The 14,270-nt window shown below is 38.5% G+C and overlaps 2 protein-coding genes across 2 annotated transcripts; one reads left to right on the forward strand and one right to left on the reverse strand.

The window, feature by feature from the left end:
* Nucleotides 1-1,055: 1,055 nt before the first annotated feature.
* LOC121884463 (heat shock 70 kDa protein 1-like) lies at nt 1,056-4,663 on the reverse strand. Its single transcript, XM_042393298.1, has 2 exons — nt 4,557-4,663; nt 1,056-3,759 (listed from the first exon to the last, which is right to left on the reverse strand). Exon 2 carries the CDS (start codon nt 3,734-3,736, stop codon nt 1,817-1,819), a length of 1,920 nt encoding a protein of 639 aa, XP_042249232.1. The 5' UTR covers nt 3,737-3,759; nt 4,557-4,663; the 3' UTR covers nt 1,056-1,816.
* A 2,731-nt stretch (nt 4,664-7,394) lies between these two features.
* Nucleotides 7,395-13,644, forward strand: LOC121884513 (serine protease 27-like). Its single transcript, XM_042393371.1, has 6 exons — nt 7,395-7,538; nt 9,095-9,115; nt 10,828-10,990; nt 11,575-11,843; nt 12,637-12,776; nt 13,115-13,644. The coding sequence occupies exons 1-6, from the start codon at nt 7,490-7,492 to the stop codon at nt 13,412-13,414; spliced, it is 942 nt and encodes a 313-aa protein (XP_042249305.1). The 5' UTR covers nt 7,395-7,489; the 3' UTR covers nt 13,415-13,644.
* The last annotated feature ends 626 nt before the right edge of the window (nt 13,645-14,270 follow it).

Here is a 14,270-nt window from a genome sequence, read left to right on the forward strand (position 1 = left end):
AACTGAACGCTGCTTCTCCATGTTTAGTTTTGACTCTGGGGACAGAAGGCAGACCTGATCCAGACCACCTGAACTACAAACTAGTTGTGATGTCAAAAATCCTGCTTGTAGGTTCACATGTTAAACTGAGATTTAAGGTGAGCTCAGAGAAACTTTCCTCCTTCAGCAGATTAATGTGAAAACAAACATACATCATTCTGCACAGGGAAGAGAACAACATCCAACTCAAAGAACAAGAAGAAAAACATGTTTTTGAGTGGAGGGAAGCTTTAAAATAGCAACATTTTACATATTAAATAGCTTAAAAAAATCAAAATTATTGGTTCAGATTTAGAAGCTCTTTTTGCAGAATATCTCTGGAATCATCTGTCCACAATAAAACTTTGTCATTTGAGACATTAAAATTGTTACTTTAAACATTAGAGTAAAAACACAGTAGAAGTTTTCAGCCATTTTTATGTCAGCACCACCACTGGGGTCAAATTACTCACTTGTGTTACTCACAGGTAAACTAAACCATGTAACCTGCACAATATATTGCTTTTCTGCTTTTACTTCTTAGCATTTATTCCTTGTCATTTGGCTGGTTTTTGTCCCTGATTCATTGTCAAGAGACACTTTAAGATACTAGTTGTTGAGATCCCCAGTAAACAAAATATTAATTGATGACAGGACAATTTTTAAAACTGATTGAAAATCCATTTCTCCTTTAAAAAAAGAGTCAGATAGGTAAGAGGCTCCAAACTGTAAAAAGCAAAGAAACAATCTACCAAAGCTTGAGTGAAAGTGCGACATCTAAAGGCAGTTCTATGTACTGCACTGCTTTTTGGAGGTACATTTTTTTCTTCGCAGTATATTCACTCCCACATGTTTATCTCTGTCTGTAATAGAGCTCATCCCCTCTTATAATCTGGTTATTATCAGTAGCAGTAGTAGGTTTTATGATTTTATCTAATTCAACCAAGGACATTCTGAGGACTCAATATTTAAAATGCACTGTCAACTAAACTGATAACATGAAAACCAGGAAAATAAAACCAAAGAGCATGTAAAGATTGATTTAATAATCATATTTATTGCAAAGTCCAGCAATGCAAAAATTAAAAAACATTTCAAAGAGTAAGTTCTCAAAACTTTTATGACTGTTTAACCTCTACATCAGTGCTAGGCCAACAGCAGCCCTACAGCAAACTTTTTTGGCCCCCTGATGAAAGTTTTGACTTTTATAGTTTACATCAAAAGTTTCACATCATTTCTCATAAATCTCCTGTTGATAACAAAATAAACACAATACTCCTGTAAATCCACATTATTGTAATATAACCATGTCACAGCTAATACTGTCCCCACACCAGGAGAAGCATTAAAACTATGGCTGTGCCATACTATTTGAACAGTGAATCGTGCTGAAATTAAGTTACACTAGAAAATCAAGTTTGATGTGTGAATTCTATAACTTCCGCCTGTTGGACCAGAATAGATTTGTTCTTCACAAACAAATGGTTGGAAGTTGAACATACATGGTGTGTTGATGAAGTTTTTCCCCCCATCAGATAGTCCTTAACAGTGTTATAAATCTATTTTGTTCTTAAATGAATTAAAAGAAATAAACAAAACATAGGACTGTGTTTCCACTGAACTGTTTAACATCCCTGCATTGAAAGGTCCTGTAAACACATTAAAAAGGCCACTTCTTTAACCTAATTGCTGACCCCTGCTCTACATCACATACAATAAGGACATTAAATTTACAAACAGAAGGTATAATATAAACTTAACAGTTCCAGTGATTGTAGTGTCCATATTAAAGGCCACTTTAGTCCACTTCCTCAATGGTGGGCCCCTGGGAGCCAGCTCGTGCCTGCTGTCCACAGCTGCCTGCAGGCATTCCTCCCTGATACAACTTGCTGATGACGGGGTTACACACTTTCTCCAGCTCTTTCTGCTGGTGTTGGTACTCCTCTTTATCAGCCAGCTGGTTGTTCTCTAGCCAGCTGATGGTCTCGTCACACTTCTCAATCACCTTCTTCTGGTCTTCCTCGCTGATTTTGCCCTTTATGTTCTCGTCCTGCACACTGCTCTTCATGTTGAAGGTGTAGGACTCCAGCGAGTTCTTGGCAGCAATTTTGTCCCTCTGAAGCTCATCCTCAGCTTTGTATTTTTCACCGTCCTGCACCATCCTCTCGATCTCTTCTTTGCTCAATCGGCCCTTATCGTTGGTGATGGTGATCTTGTTCTCTTTGCCAGTGCTTTTGTCCACCGCCGACACGTTCAAAATGCCGTTGGCGTCAATGTCGAAGGTGACCTCGATCTGTGGGACCCCTCGAGGAGCAGGTAGGAGTCCTGTCAGCTCAAACTTGCCCAGCAGATTGTTGTCTTTGGTCATGGCTCTCTCCCCTTCGTAGACTTGGATGAGGACCCCGGGCTGGTTGTCAGAGTAGGTGGTGAAGGTCTGGGTTTGTTTAGTGGGGATGGTGGTGTTGCGTTTAATCAGGGATGTCATGACTCCTCCGGCTGTCTCGATACCCAGGGACAGAGGCGCCACATCCAGCAGCAGCAGATCCTGAACGTTGCCTGAGGTATCACCTGAGAGAATGGCGGCCTGGACGGCGGCACCGTAAGCCACCGCCTCGTCTGGGTTGATGCTCTTGTTCAGCTCCCTGCCATTGAAGAAATCCTGCAGGAGTTTCTGGATTTTGGGGATTCGAGTGGAGCCTCCAACCAGGACGATGTCGTGAATCTGTCCCTTGTCCATTTTGGCATCCCTCAGGGCTTTCTCCACTGGCTCTAATGTTCCCCTGAACAGGTCAGAGCACAGCTCCTCGAAGCGAGCCCTGGTGATGGAGGTGTAGAAGTCAACACCCTCAAACAGAGAGTCGATCTCAATGCTGGCCTGGGAGCTGGAGGACAGGGTTCTCTTGGCCCTCTCACAAGCTGTGCGCAGCCTCCTCAATGCTCTCTTGTTATGACTGATGTCCTTCTTGTGTTTCCTCTTGAACTCCTCCACAAAATGGTTGACCATGCGGTTGTCAAAGTCTTCTCCACCCAGGTGAGTGTCTCCAGCTGTGGCTTTGACCTCAAAGATACCGTCTTCGATTGTCAGGATGGACACGTCAAAGGTGCCTCCGCCCAGGTCAAAGATCAGGACGTTACGTTCTGCTGACTTGCCTTTGTCCAGACCGTATGCAATGGCAGCTGCTGTGGGCTCGTTGATGATCCTCAGGACATTCAGTCCTGCAATGACGCCTGCGTCTTTAGTGGCCTGACGCTGTGAGTCGTTGAAGTATGCTGGGACTGTAATGACTGCGTTGGACACCGTTTGGCCGAGGTAGGCCTCAGCAATCTCCTTCATCTTCACCAGGACCATGGAGGAGACCTCCTCAGGGTTGAAGGTTTTGTTCTCCCCTTTGTATTCCACTTGAATTTTTGGCTTCCCTCCATCTCCGACCACCTTGAAGGGCCAGTGCTTCATGTCTGCCTGCACCACTGGCTCATCAAACTTTCTTCCAATCAGTCGTTTGGCATCAAATACAGTGTTGCTGGGATTCAAAGCCACCTGGTTCTTGGCTGCGTCCCCGATCAGCCTCTCTGTGTCCGTGAACGCCACATAGCTGGGGGTGGTCCTGTTGCCCTGGTCATTGGCGATGATTTCTACTTTTCCATGCTGGAAAACCCCCACACAGGAGTAGGTGGTACCCAGGTCAATGCCGATAGCTACACCTTTAGCTGCAGACATCTTGGTTGTTTTGAATTTGTGTCCTAAAGATGCAGAGACAGAAATTAGAAAGTGAAATTAGAAAAGTAACATAACATACATCAGTGTTCAGCCAGCAGCTGAACTGGAATTCTGAATTAATCATTAATGTGTTGCTCATCCCCAAACATCCCTTTTGACATCAGTATGTAATGTCATAAAAAGAGAAATCATACATCAAAATACTGCATCAGTTGATTATCTGGTATTATGGCTTTTTTGGCTCATTTTTACAAATACTGAGTCTATTTTAAACATATCTGTGACATTTTATTCACCAAAAGTTGTTCAGATTTTTCTAACTCTATCATTCCTTACAGCCCAGATTCCCCTCTGTCCTCCAGCAGGCTGTTTAGGGGGCAATTTACATAAATTTAGCATTATTGCTCAGAATTATCATAGCTTCTCTTTAAAGTGGATTACAGCAAGGCTGAGATTTTGAGGAAACATCAATGATTGGTGGAAATTCTTAAAATGAGTTTCATAGAACTGTACATTAATCTAACCAAAGCAGCCTAAAATTGACAATTTTCCATATGGAGTTTGGTTGAACAGAACAGATTCTATTAAATCAAACGTATTTATATTCTAAAACTCTGGAATACAGCAATGCCGACATTTCAAGAAAACATCAGTGATTACTGGAAATTCTTAAAATGAGTTTCAAAGGACTGTACATCAATCTGATGACCAAAGTAGCTGAAAATTTTACAGTTGTCAAATTGAGTTTCTTAGCGGCATTTTAACATTAACAGATATATTTTAAAACTCTAAAAACAGTAAGGTAAAGTAAGGTACTTACTCTCGTTGAAAGATGAGGATATGGCGATGATGGAAGAGGTTACTGTCCTGCTGTGTCGTTCTTCTTGCCGGTTTTCTTGTTGACCGTCTCAATGCTGCTGGTAACCGTCATTTCATATTTATACTGTTCGCGTGCCCCTCTAGTTACTTCTCGAGCTTTCCCGAGTTTCTCGTCCAATCACAGAGCTCAGCGCCGGTGACTCATCGTGATGACGCAGAACGGGGGCGTGGTCTCAGAAGTTTCTACCAGCTTCTGGACTCAATGAGAAATCCCGAGAACAAACTCGACGGTTTAAAAAACAACAAAACACATAAAATTCAGAATAAATCGAGCGGGACAGAATAAATATGGACAGATTAAACAGAAAAAACAGTTAAGTTTCTTAATTTAATGAAGCAAACGTATCGGATTGATTAATCTCTGTTAAAACATTAGTAATGGTCCAATCACTCCATTTAAATGTACAATTCATATTTTAATAATTTAGTAGGGACTAGATTACTTTAATGCCGAAATTTCGAGAGGAGAATAATGATTTATCAAAACTTTCTAAAGAAGGTTGTAGATTAACGACCAAAACAACCTAAAATGGAGAGTTTCTTATGGTGAAAGGTTTATTTTACCACAAGAAAACACCTGGTAGCGGTATTTATTCCAATATCTACGCTGATCCAACATTAAAATTGATTTTCGTAATTTGTGTTGTCACTCATAGATAACATCAGACAACAATAATATTTTTAAATGCTGTTAAATGTATCTTTTACTAATATTGTGTATACACAGGAGTAACAAGGATTTTCAATTAGCCTATGATCATTTACACAAATTATGTTTCATCTAACAGTCAATCTCTTCAATTATGTGATTACAGCTCTAATTTATGTAGACAAAAAATACCGATTGCTTTATCTTGCATAAATCTCTTTATCTGTATATTTAATTAGGCTACAGATATGATCAATCAAATTCAAACTTTATTTGCACCATTTCATACAAAGGCAGTTCAAAGTGCTTTACATAATAATTCATACACATTCAGTACATACACACTTAACATGTACTGTGAGTCCCTTTCAGAAAATGCTTGGCTGAATAAAAAGGTCTTTAATTTGCTTTGAAAATGGCAGATATACTGTAGTTATTAGCTTTACATTGTCTTGTTTGAAATCTCAAAATAACTTACTACTACTACTTTTGTTTATTATTTCAAGACTTGAGGTCGCAACTAAGACAAATCCCAGATTAGACTGTTTCCATGGTCAGAGGACACTCTACAACCCCGATAACACACTGGTTATGTGATATTTGGAAATGAGGCAGGATGTTTAAATGTAAAAGTGTGTCTCTAGTGAACTAACATTTAATTAAGTAACTTCTTCCACCACTGGCTACTATTTGTACTGTTTTACATGATTATAGCATTTTTCAAATTATTGTGATAATTGTGAGTTTGCAGCATTTCTTCTCAGTGTCTCGGGGTTTGCTGTCTGCCACATTTTTGCTCTTTATATTTAATATGAAATTTAAACTGAGAATAACTCCCTTTGATTACAGCAAGAAAAACAAGTGTCAGTATTCATTTGGGCAGTTGACTAGTTTTTTAGGACTGACTTGAAAAATTGTGAAACTCTGTTACAGGTCACAGGTGACGTCAGTCTTGGGGGCTTCAGTCTTTAGAGCTCAAAACAGGAACATCAGCAACACTCAGGGCCCCAAAAGTCCAGGTCTGACCCTGCTGGCAGCTATATTCAGTAGGAAGAAGTATTCAGATTTTTGGACTTTTTCTCTAATCTTTGATTTTTGCTGAAATATTGGATCATTTGAACATTTATTGAAATGAAAGCATGTGAGAAGTTTAGAGGGAAAAATCACTATTTGGTGGAGCTGTTAACAACTCATAGACATGTGAAATGTGACCCCGACTACACACTGCTTTTTGTAAGACGTCAAAAGCCAAAAAGGTTGGAAACCACTGGTTTCATCTTTAACAATGTGTTGTATTTTAAAAGATTGTTATATTATCCATTGTGTCAAATCTTCATCTGAAAAGTAACTAAAGCTGTCAAATAAATGTAGTGGAGTAGAAAGTACAATATTTCCCTCTGAAATGTAGAAAGTAGCATCACATGGAAATACTCAAGTAAAGTACAAGTACCTCAAAACTGTACTTAAGTACAATACTTGAGTAAATGAATTTAGTTACTTTTCCATCACTGGCTGTATTTACATATGTTTATACAGCAGGGTGTGTGTGTCATGTGAAGTGTCATCGTAGACAAAGCATGACAGCAACACACTGCACCTTAGAGGACGGAGGGTTTAGCAGAGTCAGTGTCGTCTGCCCAGTCTTTTGTCTGCAACCAGTAACACCTGTATTCAGTTCAATCAATTAAGTCAATCCGTAAATCCATGCTCATTTACGTCACTGATTAGTGCCTCCCAGAGCTCATTCACATCATTATTTATTATATAACAGGTATATTGTTCCGCTTTTATTGGAATTATTTTCTAAAGGTAATTTTTGTGCTGCTTTTTGTACCTCAAAATTGTACTTTACTACAATATTTGAGTAAATGTACTTAGTTACTGTCTACCACTGAATATCACAACACTGGTTCATTCGTGTGGACTCTTTCTCTTTGTTGGCTGCAGATAATTTTATTGCTTTCTTTAATGTTAAAGATGATCATGAAGAGCGGTAGGAAACACAGTAATTGAGTAAATGTACTTAGTTACAGTCCACCACTGGTTAGTTTTGGAAATGTTTGTAAAGAAGGGCGTATGTGTCATGTGAAGTGTCGCTGCAGACGAAGCATGACAGTGACACACTGCACCTGACAGGGGGGCAGGTTCAGCAGAGTCACGCCTTCCTGCTCAGATCAAATCAGTTCAACACTCCGATCTGGAGACACAGTTGGAAGAATCTCACCATGAAGCTGCTTGTTTGTTACGTCGTGCTGATGACTGTAATGATTACAGGTGAGTGCTGCTATATACTGCTAACAACTAGAGTGAAAATAAATCTGTAGTCCAGTGTAATTATCTACTTTATTTTCATTATCGATTCATCTTTTGGTCTGAAAACTGTGAAAAATGTCCAAGGTGACAGTTTACAAATGTCTTGTTTTGTCTGATCGACAGTCTCAAACCCACAGAGATTAAGTTTATGATCACGTAAGACCAAGAAAAGCAGCAAATTCTCACATTTAAGAAGCTGGAACCATCGAATGTTTGGTACTTTTGCTTGAAAACTTACTGAAACAGTTGATTGATCATTAAAACTGTTAGATAACTTTAGTTTTGATTATATAGCAAGTATAATATTCAGCTTTTGTTGAAATCATTTTCTAAACTTGATGGTCATTTTTGTGCTGCTGTTGGATCGTACTTCTTTGTACTGACAGATGTTGTAGAAAGAGTGGAAAACATCTCTCATTATAAAACTGAACTACAGCTTTCAAAATAACCGTTGAGTCGAAACATCTGTAAAACCGATTCTATAAAAACTGTGTTATAACTTTGATGAAAGTATGATACATTATTTTTACACAAAATATACATCAGACAGAAGAATCGGGGGAGTTACAGTTCATGCAAAGACTTTTACAACAGAAACAGGTATTAAGAGCTTTCACAGCCTTTGGATTAGAAGCCAATGTGCTGTTTGTGAAAACTGAAGGAAGTTTGACTTTTTACCTGTAAAATTTCCTTTCATGATTATGATCAATGGCCATTAAAGTTAAAAAGAAAATAGTAATATACACAAATGAGAATTCAAATGATCTTCTAGCATGCAAAACAACTACAACAAAATGTAAAACTGTGTGTATTTGCTCTCTCATTTTACTCTCTGGACAAGGCAGTTTATATTTAGTTTATATTTTCACTTTATGAGTACTAACATGATAATAAAGTAGTAAAAGTAAAAATGTACTTTATTGGACCATAAAAGTGACTGATATGTAAAATACACAACTTACAGGTGAGGTAATGTAAAAGAGATGAACTGACAGGTATTTCCTGCTGCGTCATCATTGTCAGTGCTCGCATCTAAAATATTTTTTCAATCACTGCAAAACGTGAAATTCCTGAACAGCCAGTTTGAGGCTCTCGCTGTGTTGACACTACAAATCCCTTCACAGAACTGAGTTTCAGTCCGTTTCAGTCAGTTTTTATACAAAGTCATGTTAATGTCTTCAGTAATTTACATTTCTGAAGTTTTTACCACTAGAAATAAGCTTTTCAGCTACTTCATCTCCTCCTCTTATTTGTGTTTAGCAGCTAAATGTTTTCTAGTTTCATGTAAATGTGTTTGTTGGGACACCTACTGCAATTAATGTACTTTGACCTGCCTCACCCAAAAGCATGTCATAATGGAAACAGTTTCCCGGTGAAAGTAATTATACCTGTGTGTCAAAACCTTTTTAATACCAGAGGGAGTCTGCATAATAACAACTTCATAAACAGATTACCGAGAACAAGTAGACGGTTTCCTGGACGGCAAACAAATGATTAATTTATTTTCTCTCTTGCAGGAGGCAACGCACAGTTGGATGGTGAGTTTAGTTTTTTCACTTTCATTTATTCATTATTTCTTTTGCCAAGATCCTCTTTTCTGTTTACACACAAGAATGAAGGTTTTATAGAGTCCCTATTCCGCCCCTCCCGTGACTATACTCACATGTAGGGATGTGCTGGGATCAAATTTTCAAGCTACAATTATTATTGTAGGTAAAAATATCACAGTAAACACTATTATCATGATAATTATGTTACTTGGAGTTACTGAGCATGTTGCACTGTGGTATACAGTAGAAACGGTGTACCGATACATCTCTACTCACATGTTTTGGTCATGCCCAAATGGTTTCAGTAATGTTTTTTTGAAACTTTTCAGAAGTTTTTGACCCATTCTCCTCTTATAACGTCTTCAATACACCACCTGATGAACTTCCACACACGTCCGACGTCGGAGCTTTCACCTCTCTGACTGCTCAAAGGAGAATTCTTTTGCTGTGGAAAGCGCCTCATCCTCCCTCGTTCAAATGAGAGATGATATATCGCTGTTAAAATTAGAGGAAATAAAGTTCACCTTATGTGGAGCTTCAAATAGTTGTTTATCATAATTGGAAATCTCTAATTATTTATTTTAAGCACCTAAGTTCAGACTATATCTTCTATTATTGGTTTAAAATAAGCCTATTTACACTAAACTGCTTCACAGCTTTTTCTTTTAAGGTCTGAAGGGTGTACAGTTATCAAGCCTGGTCTTCAAATACAAATATCTCAGCCACAATTTGTTTTACTTATTTGATTTTGCCTGTTTTCTTTTTGAATGTGTATTCATAGGCCTGTGTGTGCAAGAACTTTAAGTGTGTGGTTAAGGGGGGGTGAATGTGGGATATTATTGTAGCAGTAAAGGGCAGGTTGGGTTTTGTTTTATTTTCTTTGTTTTTAAACTATTGTGGTGTTTTCGCTGGGATTCAAAATGTTCTTATCAAGTCAGTTGTTCTATTATTAACTGTCTTACTAACAATAAAATTGTTGAAATGATAAAAAAAGAAAAAAGAATTAAGGTTTCAAATGTGGAACAGGGTTCAAAACAACCTTTGGACTCACAACTTTAATTCAGTCCAGGTTTGAATAGTCAAACTCAGTGGTTTTTAGCCACACTATTAATGTGTTTGTCAGTAAATGTGTCAAACACTTTGCCCCAAAGTGAAATTTTGTTTCTCCACAGACATAAAATTGTCATGTTCCCCTGAGGATGAATCCAGCAGCAACAAAACCACAAAATTTTCACCCATCCAAAAACTCCACGACAGAGCTAATACTGAATCCCCAGCTTAATACAAACATAGAATGCTATCATGCTAACGTTAACATGCTTCATTTGAGGCCTTAACTGGGCTGATTCTGATCATTTCGCTGCTTTTTATCACCTCAGAGAAATAAGTCAGCGCACATTTGACACATCACATTCACTTTTTTTGCCAAGAGTTAGATGAGAAGATCAATATCAGTCTAATTTCAGAGTGTTAAGAGCAGTCAGGAGGTAATTAGCTTAGCATAAAGACTGAAGCTAGTCTGGCTCTATTCAAAGTTCAAAAGTTGACCTTATGGTGGCGCTAGAGGAAAAGTCAGAGGATCACCAAAGTCAGTCGGATTCATCCTCTGGGGAACATGAATGTCTTTCATTGCAGTTCATGTGATAGTTGTTGAGATATTTCAGTCTCTGCTCGTCTAAAATCAACTGTGTCTCCTGCAGTTTGTGGCAACGCACCGCTCAACACAAAGATCGTAGGAGGTGAAGATGCTGCTGCGGGGGCCTGGCCCTGGCAGGCCAGTCTGCACAGTAACGGCAGACATTTCTGTGGGGGATCTCTGATCAACAACCAGTGGATCCTGACTGCAGCTCACTGTTTCCCCAGGTGATACCCTCATGATCACATGATCACTCAGCAGTGGTGGAAAGTAACAGAGTACATTTACTCAAGTTCTGTATTTAAGTACAATTTTGAGGTACTTGTACTTTACTTGAGTATTTCCATTTGATGCTACTATGTACTTTCTACTCCACTACATTTATTTGACAGCTGTAGTTACTTAGCAGGTTAAAGATTTTACCTAAAAACATGATAAATTTATAAAATACAACAAATTGTTAAATATTAAACCAGTTGCTTCCAACCTTTTAGTCTTGTGACCTCTTGCATATCATCAGCGTGTAGCTTGTTTCCTTGTCACATTTCACATGTCTATGAGTTGTTAACAGCTCCACCAAATAGTGATTTTTCCCTCTAAACTTCTCACATGCTTTCATTTCAATAAATGTTCAAATGATCCAATATTTCAGCAAAAATCAAAGATTAGAGAAAAAGTCCAAAAATTGAAAACAGATTTGTGTATCAGAACTTTTTTTTTTTTTTTTTACAACCACATCAGTGTAAAATTCCCTGATATGTTATTGTCACATATGTCAATAGTTTTCAATCGTTGTCTTTTTTTCCCTCAGCACCAGCACATTAGGTTTGCAGGTTTATCTCGGACGTGAGAACCAACAAAGCCTGAATCCAAACGAGGTGTCTCGGACAGTGTCCCAGGTCATCACGCATCCAAACTATGATAGCAACACAAATGACAACGACATCGCCTTGTTGCGGCTGTCCTCAACTGTTGACTTCACCAACTACATCAGACCTGTGTGTCTGGCGGCGGCGGGCAGCGTCTTCGGGGCCGGAACCACTTGCTGGGTCACTGGATGGGGGGACATCCGGACTGATGGTGAGACCTCATTTAGTAATTTTTAAATTTATTGTTAATAGTGCATGCATGAAGAAAGTATTTATTGTTGTGGTGTGGATAAAACTACATTTGAATGGGTTTACAAGACACCTCAAATTGTGTTTACGTCTTCAAACAATACTCCAAAATGCCTCCAAAAGTCTCCAATTTTCACATGTTCATGTCCATAACAAAATTCATAAATCACTGACATTTAGCACTAGTTAAACAGTCTGTTTTGTGTTCTTTTCCAGGCTTTTAAGACAAAATTAGCAAGTGTAAACACGTCAAAATCAAACAGCTTATCCAGTTTCTCTTCATCCAGAATATTTCAGGGTTTTGTTGAGACAGGTCATGGAAATTTAACTCTCTTAAAGCGTGTTAGTTTGAACATCAGAAAAGACAATAAGACTTTGTACTTCACCCAAATCATACAGCTGATACAATCATTTTCCTATTTTTGAATCTACCAACCTCAGATGCAACTAAAGATCTTTGGCTCCCAGATGAACGAGATATAACAAATGATTCAGGTCCAAACTTTTGTTTGATATACATATGTCCTTCATTTTAGGCCTGACAGGATATTTAAACTCTTTTTACAGCACATTAATTTACTCAAAGACTGAGTAAAGCTCTTTAGCCACTGCTACAGTATTATTTTGGTTTGATTTAACTCCTAATTTGATTTAATGACCTTAATCGAAACGTATAAGTAGTAGCACGATCTCCAGCTGTGACAGCATAGTTCAGCCCGTTCAGCTCAGTGAGTAATATCTTTTTTGTTTTCCAGTTTCCCTTCCTTCCCCACAGACGCTGCAGGAGGTGAATGTTCCCGTCGTGTCTAACAGCCGGTGTACCGAATCCTACAGTATTCTCACAAACAACATGATCTGTGCTGGTTTAACAGAAGGAGGAAAGGACTCTTGCCAGGTGAGTCTGCAAAACACTCCTCCATCAACCTGCATATGCTTTATTTTCATACCCACGTCTGTAAAGGATGATTCAAGTCAAGTCAGTTTTATTTGTACAGTACATTTCAAACACAGATAAGCTCAGTAAAGCTTTACAGTAAAACACAGAAAACGAATGAGATATAAAGAACTTCAACGTCAAAGAACTTCAGTACACAGGTTGTGATATGTAGCGATATGTACCAATCATCTGAATTATGATTGATTGGATAGGAGTGACTCTCATTTCACCACAAACTATAAATGGCTAAATTTGATCACTGTTGCATTTGCTGATGATGTGCTCCACCTGTGCAGGGGGATTCAGGCGGCCCGATGGTGAGCAAAGACGGCTCTAGGTGGGTCCAGGCCGGAGTGGTGAGTTTTGGAAACGGCTGTGCTGTGCCCAATTTCCCCGGAGTCTACGCCAGAGTGTCCGAGTACCAGACCTGGATTAACAGCCAAATCACCAGCAACCAGCCGGGCTTCGTCACCTTCCAGAGCTCCTCCACCTCCACCGATGCTTCATCCACTGGAAACGTTCCCTTTATGTCCCTCTCCTTTCCTCTGCTGCTGTCCATTTTACCTGTCCTCTTTTCTCTCTTTGTGCTCTCATAATGACGCCTGCAGGGTTTGTTTAGCCACTGTAAAAACCCTCCAGCTGAAGTCTTTTGGCCTCATATTTATCCTTAAATCCTGCCTAGTTTCCTGTGTTTAAGGAATTTTACAGAAATAAATCAACAACAGAGAAAAGGGGACTAGTAACAAAAAATGGGACTTGATTACAACATTTTCTTTTTTGCAGAATTTCCACTTTAGTCCATCTTGTAGTGAGTTTAATATATGGGATTTATTTACACACATTTATTTTATAAATTACTACACATTTATGGAGCCTTATTATAGTATTTAATTATAATCAATTCATAAATGTACCTGTTTTTAAAAAAGCTGTTATGCAAAATAATTAACATTTAATTTAAATGATGCATAATTAAATATCAAATCATTTAGAGCAACTTCTGCCAAGCAACAGCAACAGCGGCCTCTGCTGCCATGAGTGGTAATTACAGGACAAGCAGTGAAGGCACCGCACTATTCTAACGTGAAGGAACAACATTTGAAGGGAAACAGACTTAAAAGTGTAGCCTGAGCAGAACATTTAGCAGAGAGAACTGGAGCTACATTCAGGTAACTACTGTTTCTCACAGCTGAGTTATGTAGTGCAAGAAGAGGTGTTTTAGAGAGGCGCCATTCTGCCTGTTACAAGTCAGTGTGCCATCAAAATGATTTTGAAACTGTTATTTTGGTGGCAAGATGTTGTTTTAAAGACATGTAATCAAGGTGCCACCAAAAATTAATTAATGAAACACGAGTAAAACTTTTCAATTTCAAAATCTTTCTAAAATGATGAATAATTTAAAGACAGAATAAGTAAATTATTAATGAATACATTATCTTTGTATTTTGTACT

The sequence above is a fragment of the Thunnus maccoyii genome, chromosome 18 (genome assembly GCF_910596095.1).
Source record: "Thunnus maccoyii chromosome 18, fThuMac1.1, whole genome shotgun sequence".
Classification (NCBI taxonomy): Eukaryota; Metazoa; Chordata; class Actinopteri; order Scombriformes; family Scombridae; genus Thunnus; species Thunnus maccoyii.